The 8,963-nt window shown below is 54.5% G+C and overlaps 1 protein-coding gene across 2 annotated transcripts; it reads left to right on the forward strand.

Annotated features, from left to right (window-relative positions):
* The first annotated feature begins 4,178 nt into the window (after positions 1-4,178).
* Positions 4,179-8,838, forward strand: SMPD1 (sphingomyelin phosphodiesterase 1). Of its 2 annotated transcripts, none has more exons than XM_010383515.1 (6): positions 4,179-4,757; positions 5,235-6,046; positions 7,057-7,228; positions 7,457-7,533; positions 7,736-7,881; positions 8,038-8,838. In XM_010383515.1, exons 1-6 carry the CDS (start codon positions 4,401-4,403, stop codon positions 8,445-8,447), a joined length of 1,974 nt encoding a protein of 657 aa, XP_010381817.1. In that variant the 5' UTR covers positions 4,179-4,400; the 3' UTR covers positions 8,448-8,838. The 2 variants fall into 2 exon arrangements, with proteins under 2 accessions (XP_010381817.1, XP_010381818.1); XM_010383516.1 differs by having other exon boundaries at positions 5,235-6,007.
* Positions 8,839-8,963: the final 125 nt, after the last annotated feature.

Consider the following 8,963-nt stretch of genomic DNA (forward strand, 5'->3'; position numbering starts at 1 on the left):
GGAGGTAGTCCAAGGCGCATATGAAAATCTGGCTGTTTTTCTTAACTGGCTGACTGAGGCACTTATTCAGTACACCCGCCTTGACCCTGCCTCCCCTGCAGGAGGAACCGTCTTGGCCTCATATTTCATTTCTCAGTCAGCCCCTGATATCCAAAAAAAAATTTTTTTAAAGGTGGAGGAAGGCCCTTAAACTCCCATCCAGGACTTAGTCAAACTGGCCTTCAAGGTCTACAACTCCAGGGAAGAAGCAGCTGAGGCCCAATGACAGGCCAGGCTAAAACAGAAGGTACAACTCCAAACCCAGGCTTTGGTAGCAGCCCTGAGACCGGCTGGCTCCAGGAGCTCCCAGAAAGGAGGTACTACCCGAGTGCCACCTGGTGCCTGCTTCAAGTGAGGCAATGACGACCACTGGGCCAGGCAGTGCCCTAACCCAAAGGAGCCAACTCGCCCCTGTCCGAACTGTCGGCAGATGGGCAACTGGAAGTCAGACTGCCCCGACCTAAGGACAGTCGTTGCGTCTCCACATGACGACCCTCCTCCAGGTATTGGAGGCGCCTTCCAGCTCCTTGACACCAATGAAGATTGAAGAGGCCCAGACTTGGGGACCCCTCTCACTCTCACCGAGCCCAGGGTTATGCTCCAGGTAGCGGGTAAGTCCATATCCTTCCTTATGGACACGGAGGCTACCTACTCTGTTTTGCCTTCCTTTAGTGGCCCCAGCCACCCCTCCACTGTCACAGTCATAGGAATTGACGGCACTCTCTCCACCTACCACCAGGCCCCTCCCCTCCAAGCTAGGGGCCTCAGTTCACTTCCAACCCAACCAGTCCCCACACCTCACGTTCCTCTTCCCCCTTCTCTCACCTGACAAACCCCACCAGGCTGACCCCCCACTCCCGTTTCCAGTCCCTATTAACCCTAAGGTGTAAGACACCTCCACCCCAATCATTGCCCAGCACCACACTCCGGTCCACATCCGGCTAAAAGACCCTTCCAAGTTCCTCTCTAGACCCCAGTTCCCCATCTCCCTTGAACACCAACAGGGACTAAAACCTATCATTACATGCCTGCTCTGACAGCACATTCTAGTTCCCGCCAACTCACCATGCAATACTCCTATCCTGCCTATACGGAAAAGCTCTGGGGCCTATCGCCTTGTGCAAGACCTACGCTTCATCAATGAGGCAGTAGTCCCTACCTTTCCAGTTGATCCTAATCCATATACGCTCCTCTTGTGCATTCCCCCGGACACCACTCATTTCACTGTCCTTGACCTGAAAGATGCCTTCTTTACCATCCCTCTACACCCAGACTGCCACTTTCTGTTTACCTTCACATGGGAGGACCCAGACACTCATGTTTCTTCCCAGTTCACCTAGACTGTCTTGCCTCAAGGGTTCCGAGATGCCCCCATTTTTTCGGACAGGCACTGGCACAGGACATCCTCCTCTGCCCCCTTACCCATAGCACCCTTCTACAATACGTAGATGATCTATTACTATGTAGTCCTTCCTGGGAGTGCTCCCTTGCAGACAGTGCTACACTTCTAAATTTTCTAGGCGACCGAGGTTATCGGGTTACCCTGGCTAAGGCTCAACTTTGCACCCCTTCTGTCACCTACCTAGGCATTCTACTCACACCCACTACAAAAAGCCTTATGGCAGATAGAATAAGCCTCATTAAAACTCTCCAGCCTCCTCAGGATGCAGAAGAGATCTTGTCCTTCCTAGGACTAGTAGGGTATTTCAGGCATTGGATTCCCAACTTTGGGGTCCTAGCCAAGCCCCTCTACCAGGCTGCCAGGGAGACACCCACGAGACCGCTGTCCAACCCCTCCTTGGTTGCCAACTCTTTCAAGAAGCTTCAGGACTATCTCCTTTCTGCCCCTGCTCTCTGTCTCCCCAACCCCCTTCAGCCCTTTCATCTATTCACCGAGGAGCACCAGAAGGTAGCCACTGGCCTCCTAGCCCAGCCGGTTGGATCCACATACCAGGCTGTGGCCTATCTCTCCAAGCAGTTAGATCCCACAGTCCAGGGCTGGCAACCTTGTCTGCGAGCCCTGGTGGCTGCCACAGAACTTACCCAAGAGGCCCTCACTTAGGTGGTGGCAGTCGTCTGTGGCCGGTTAAGTCCTACCCTTTCTAAGCCCCTTACTAATCATTGGCTTCTTGCTACTCATAGCTCCCTGTGTTCTCCGCTTCATCCAGAACCGCATGAAAGAAATCTCCCAGGCCACTTTCAATCAGATGCTGCTCCACCCCTATACCCGAGTTCCAACCTCCGAAAAACCCCACGATGACCCACACCAGCAGAAAGCAGTCAGATGAACACGTCACCCCATTTTCTTTTCTTTTCTTTTTTTTTTTTTTGAGACGAGTCTCGCTCTGTCACCCAGGCTGGAGTGCAGTGGCCGGATCTCAGCTCACTGCAAGCTCCGCCTCCCGGGTTTATGCCATTCTCCTGCCTCAGCTTCCCGAGTAGCTGGGACTACAGGCGCCCGCCACCTCGCCCGGCTAGTTTTTTGTATTTTTTGGTAGAGACGGGGTTTCACCGTGTTAGCCAGGATGGTCTCGATCTCCTGACCTCGTGATCCGCCCGTCTCGGCCTCCCAAAGTGCTGGGATTACAGGCTTGAGCCACCGCGCCCGGCCCCATTTTCTTATTAGAAAGAGGTCGGAATGTTAGGCAGGAATCTAGACCCAACATGGTGGCATTACCCAGCGTAGCAGGCCTTTTGTTAAAGACTCCCTTCACCCTTGTACACACCTGCAGACTTATATGCATCAGAGTTCCGGGTGGGTAGTCACACTCCCCCATGACCTGCAGCTCATCTGCATTCCACAAGTTCGTAAACAGCAGTTTCGGTTGACAGTTTCCAAAGACCCCTTCCTTATGACCCTTACTCAACTCCTGCCCTAGACCCCCCAGGCCCTGTTTGCACAACCAGCTTCCCTACCTCTCAGGCTATAAGAAGCCCCTACCCTCCTCCCTCAGCGTGACTTCCTCGGCCCGCACCTTTGGACCGAGGAACCTTGCCCACAAGCCCTAATAAAGGCTATTCTCACTGCCATTTGCCTTGTGTCTTCATTCCCGGTTCAGCTCCAGCCTCAGTTTACCTTTACAGTAGTGACCAAGGGAAACTTCCCCTTCACCCTCTGAAATTCTGCTGAAAAATCAACCCACAAAAAACAGATTAATTGAAGAAAAGGCATACAAATTTTATTAATGTGTCCATGGGCCACCAGAGTGACTACCCACTTCCCAACTGAGTTCAGAAGCTTATGTGCCATCCAGGCAAAGCAGGTTACGGGAGTGAGGGGAAGAGGAATTCTGCTGAGGGAGAAGGAATGGATCAGGGAACAGATTAACTAGTAGATGATCATGTGAAAGGGTCTGTTCAGGTGTGATTATATTCTTGGTTTTATAGGAAGGGGAAGAAAAAAACAATTATTCCTTTTGATGGGTCTGGACGCTAGGTAAAGGCTTTGGGAGAAAGGGGGTGGGCGTAGGAAGGTCAGAGAGACCTTGAGGCTTAACTTAGTAAGTCAAACCACCACATTTTGGGTATGGATTTCTGGGCCCCAATATAATAGGTACTTCTTAGCGCTGTTGTGAAAATTGAAGATTATTAATTATAAAGTGCCTGGATTGGTGTTTGGCACATCGTAAACAACTCCATAAATGCTCGCTTTTACTGTCGTGGATACACAGAGGTGGGAGACACAATTGGGTTCCAGCTCATGTTATTGGCCCCATGGCTATATGGTCTTTAGGGCTTCCTAGTCTCTTCACCATCTCTAAGGTTTGGTTTACTCATCTGAATCAAAGGTGAGTGATTCTCAGGGTGACTCAAGGGTGCTGGTGCCAGTGGCAGAGCATGGGAAATCGAGGGAAGGCGCCTTCCTGTCAGAGGCAACACACCCAGTGGGAGGATACTGCCGGCCCTGCTCTCTCCTACCCTCCTTTCCCGAGCTAAATGCTGGGGTCGGTCTGGCAGCTATCCCGGGAATCTGAGCTCGGATTCGGACAAAGGAGGCGTCTTTCACCAACCACATCACATGGAGCACCAAAGCACGAGCACGGCCTCCCGCGGCTGTGACCTCAAGGCCGAGCCCCTGGTGACCTCAGGGAGAGTCCCCACCCCCACGGCCCTTGCGCCCTGGGGCAGGGCGGGGGCCTGGGAGAGGGGGCGGAATCGGGGCGGTCGCGGGAGCGCCCAGCCCGCTCCGCCTCCGCAGCGTTGACAGCTGCCGGCCGCCGGGAGATCAGCTGCCGGAGATCAGAGGAAGAGGAAGGGGCGGAGCTGCTTTGCGGCCGGCCGCGAAGCAGTCAGCCGACTACAGAGAAGGGTAATCGGGTGTCCCCAGCGCCGCCCAGGGCCCTGAGGGCCAGCTAGGGCCCATGCCGGTGGGGACGGGACAAACGAACCAGCCCGGTGTAGGAAGCCTGACAATGCCCCGCTACGGAGCGTCACCCCACCAGAGCCGCCCCAGGTCCGGCCGGGAGCAGGGACAAGACAGGACCTCCGGAGCCCCCGGACTCCTTTGGATGGGCCTGGTACTGCTGCTGGCGCTGGCTCTGGCTCTGTCTGATTCTCTGGTTCTCTGGGCTCCGGCAGAGGCTCATCCTCTTCCTCCCCAAGGCCATCCTGCCAGGTTACATCGCATAGTGCCCCGTCTCCGAGATGTCTTTGGGTGGGGGAACCTCACCTGCCCAGTCTGCAAAGGTCTATTTACCGCCATCAACCTTGGGCTGAAGGTGAGCGCTGAAGGGGTTGCAGTGGAGGAGGCCGAAGAGAGTGCTGGGGCTGGGGACTGGGGCTGATGCTGATGCCCTGGGGTCAGAATGCATCCCTGATGGAGAGGATGGCATCTACAATCCGTCACTGAGTTTGCTCCCCTTTGGGGACACCTGTGGCTACATGCCACCACCACCCCATTGTGACCTTTGTGAAGTAAGAAAATAATGCAGACAGTGCCTGAGAAAGTCAGCTTGTCAAGCAAAGGCCTCATGCCACAGGCTGCTGAGCTAAAGAGGAAGTGATGGCCTGGTGCTGCCTGAGTTACAGGGTAATATCTGGAAGGCAAAGGTGTGCACTGAGTTTTCTTCACCATGGTGCACTGAGTCCTGCCCAGCCCCAGTTTGGAAATGGAAGCCCAAGGGGTGGTGGCCAGGGGTTGGCCTGGTTCCTCTGCTCTGCCTCTGATTTCTCACCATGCACTCCTCCCACTGCAGAAGGAACCCAATGTGGCTCGCGTGGGCTCCATGGCCATCAAGCTATGCAATCTGCTGAAGATAGCACCACCTGCCGTGTGCCAATCCATTGTCCAGCTCTTTGAGGATGACATGGTGGAGGTGTGGAGACGCTCAGTGCTGAGCCCATCTGAGGCCTGCGGCCTGCTCCTGGGCTCCACCTGTGGGCACTGGGACATTTTCTCATCTTGGAACATCTCTTTGCCTACTGTGCCAAAGCCGCCCCCCAAACCCCCTAGCCCCCCAGCCCCAGGTGCCCCTGTCAGCCGCGTCCTTTTCCTCACTGACCTGCACTGGGATCATGACTACCTGGAGGGCATGAACCCTGACTGTGCCGACCCACTGTGTTGCCGCCAGGGTTCTGGCCTGCCACCTGCGTCCCGGCCAGGTGCTGGATACTGGGGCGAATACAGCAAGTGTGACCTGCCCCTGAGGACCCTGGAAAGCCTGTTGAGTGGGCTGGGCCCAGCTGGCCCTTTTGATATGGTGTACTGGACGGGAGACATCCCTGCACATGATGTCTGGCACCAGACTCGTCAGGACCAGCTGCGGGCCCTGACCACTGTCACAGCACTTGTGAGGAAGTTCCTGGGGCCAGTGCCAGTGTACCCTGCTGTGGGCAACCACGAGAGCACACCTGTCAATAGCTTCCCTCCGCCCTTCATTGAGGGCAACCACTCCTCCCGCTGGCTCTACGAAGCGATGGCCAAGGCTTGGGAGCCCTGGCTACCTGCTGAAGCCCTGCGCACCCTCAGGTACTTATCATCCATGGAAACCCAGGAAGGGAAAAAAAGGTGAATGAAAGTGAAGGGAGAAGGGAACCTGGGGCATTGTCTCTGATTGCTCTAGCATGAGTCCTTAGTGCTCTTCACCTGGCTCCCCTAATCTGACTCCACCTTCCCTTTCTACTCTTGCCAGACCAGGCTATTTTTTTTTTTTTTTTTTTTTTAGTTTAGTTTTTGTAGAGACAAGATCTTGCTATGTTGCTCAGGCTGGTCTCAAACACCTAACCTCAAGCAATCCTCCCACCTCGGCCTCCCAAAGTGCTGGGACTACAGATGTCAGCTACTGCTCCCGGCCCTCCTTTTGTTTGGAGGGGGGCAGGGATGGAGTCTTGCTCTGTCACCCACACTGGAGTGCAGTGGCACGATCTCAACTCACTACAGCTTCCACCTCCCAGGTTCAAGCCATTCTCCCGCCTCAGCCTCCCAAGTACCTGGGACTACAGGTGCATGCCACCACGCCCTAATTTTCGTATTTTTAGTAGAGATGGGGTTTCACCATGTTGGCCAGGATGGTTGTGATCTCCTGACCTCGTGATCTGCCCACCTCAGCCTCCCAAAGTGCTGGGATTACAGGCGTGAACCACCGCACCCGGCCTTCCAGCCCTCCCTTTCTACTCTTATCTCCAGCCACCCTCCTTCAAAGGTCTGGCAGCATAACCTCTCCATGCCCCAGCTGTGTCTTTGCTCATGTTGGCCCTCTGGAATTGATTTCCTGTTTTTTAACTGCTCCAATTTTTCCCACCTTATCCATCTCATGTCATCTTCCCACTGTGTGGCCCTTGCTTCCCATTCTAGCTCACTCTTATACCTCCACCATACTCCTGGAGTCCTCTGCCCTCAGAGCCTTTCTTTTGTGTCACACAGACCCAATAATTAGAACTGTTTGGTCTCCGGCTAGACTGTGAGCTCTTTGCAGGTGGGGAAGATGTCATGTATGCTTTTACCCTCCACCCAAATGCCCAGCACAGGAGGAACAGGATTGGAACAAGTGTTGACCTCTCATGTTTACTTTGTTTCAGAATTGGGGGGTTCTATGCTCTTTCCCCATACCCCGGTCTCCGCCTCATCTCTCTCAATATGAATTTTTGTTCCCGTGAGAACTTCTGGCTCTTGATCAACTCCACGGATCCTGCAGGACAGCTCCAGTGGCTGGTGGGGGAGCTTCAGGCTGCTGAGGATCGAGGAGACAAAGTGAGGGGGAAGTGGTGGGAACACAGTGGTGCTGGGGGACAAGCAGGCTTCTGTTGAGCTGGAGCACCTCTGGGCAGAGAAGTTTGATTTTCCTGGCATTCCCAACAAGTGTTCCCTGGGGGTTCAGCCCATGGTCACTGTTGAAAGCCTTCATTCAGTCCCCCTCTCTAGCTAGGGCTGCCTGGACCCCTGGATGCCCTGATTACCATCCTTAACTCTCCCTGCTAGGTGCATATAATTGGCCACATTCCCCCAGGGCACTGTCTGAAGAGCTGGAGCTGGAATTATTACCGAATTGTAGCCAGGTAGGAGGGAGATGAGGGTGGGAGTAGGGACAGGGTGAGTGTCTGAAGGCTGAAGATTCCCTTGAGCATCTCACCATCCCTGTTGTCCCATGGAGTGGGGAGACTCCTCACTAGAACAGGTTGGAGAAAGAGGGCATCCTATCTCCCCAGATCTCTTCCTACCCCTCCCTAGAATCTTCTGAATGTAGTATCTTCTGGCCAGGTATGAGAACACCCTGGCTGCTCAGTTCTTTGGCCACACTCATGTGGATGAATTTGAGGTCTTCTATGATGAAGAGACTCTGAGCCGGCCGCTGGCTGTAGCCTTCCTGGCACCCAGTGCAACTACCTACATTGGCCTTAATCCTGGTGAGTGAGGCAGAAGGGAGCTTCCCTTATCCTGGAGTTGGTGGGATAGAGGAAGGAGGTTAGAGCCAGAGCCTGCAAAGCATGGGCAGGATGTGTGGCCCCTCCCTGGAGTTGCCCTTGCTCCTTTCCCCTCCAGTCAGTCCCATTTCCTTGCAGGTTACCGTGTGTACCAAATAGATGGAAACTACTCCAGGAGCTCTCATGTAGTCTTGGACCATGAGACTTACATCCTGAATCTGACCCAGGCGAACACACTGGGAGCTATACCGCACTGGCAGCTTCTCTACAGGGCTCGAGAAACCTATGGGCTGCCCAACACACTGCCTACCGCTTGGCACAACCTGGTATATCGCATGCGGGGCGACATGCAACTCTTCCAGACCTTCTGGTTTCTCTACCATAAGGGCCACCCACCCTCAGAGCCCTGTGGCACGCCCTGCCGTCTGGCTACTCTTTGTGCCCAGCTCTCTGCCCGTGCTGACAGCCCTGCTCTGTGCCGCCACCTGATGCTAGATGGGAGCCTCCCAGAGGCCCAGAGCCTGTGGCCAAGGCCACTGTTTTGCTAGGGCCCCAGGGCCCACATTTGGGAAAGTTCTTGATGTAGGAAAGGATGAAAAAGCCCAAATGCTGCTGTGGTTCAACCAGGCAAGATCATCCAGTGGAAGAACCAGTCCCTGGGCCCCAAGGATGCTGGGGAAACAGGACCTTATCCTTTGTTGGAGCTGGTTTAGCTGGATATGGGAGGGGGTTTGGCTGCCTGTGCCCAGGAGCTAAACTGCCTTGAGGCTGCTGTCCTTTCACAGCCATGGAATAGAGGCCTAAGTTGACACTGCCCTGGGCAGACAAGACAGGAGCTGTCGCCCCAGGCCTGTGCTGCCCAGCCAGGAACCCTGTACTGCTGCTGCAACCTGATCCCGCCAGTCTGTTAAAATAAAGATAAGAGACTTGGACTCCAGACCCCTGTGTGACTGTACCAATTTCTTCCTTCAAGCAGGCAGGGCAAGGAGATGTTTGGAGCAAGATCATAACTGAGGCACAGGGTAATGGGGTTGATGGTGTGGTACAGGCATAGAAGGCACACA

This window comes from Rhinopithecus roxellana, chromosome 15 (genome assembly GCF_007565055.1).
Source record: "Rhinopithecus roxellana isolate Shanxi Qingling chromosome 15, ASM756505v1, whole genome shotgun sequence".
NCBI classification, from domain to species: Eukaryota; Metazoa; Chordata; class Mammalia; order Primates; family Cercopithecidae; genus Rhinopithecus; species Rhinopithecus roxellana.

Excerpts from the sequence above, each read along its gene's own strand:
- SMPD1 (XM_010383515.1), top strand. The coding sequence starts at position 4,401 with ATGCCGGTGGGGACGGGACAAACGAACCAGCCCGGTGTAGGAAGCCTG. Across the intron at positions 6,047-7,056 it reads ACCCAGGAAGGGAAAAAAAG|AATTGGGGGGTTCTATGCTC; the intron begins GTGAATGAAAGT and ends ACTTTGTTTCAG. Across the intron at positions 7,882-8,037 it reads CTACATTGGCCTTAATCCTG|GTTACCGTGTGTACCAAATA; the intron begins GTGAGTGAGGCA and ends ATTTCCTTGCAG.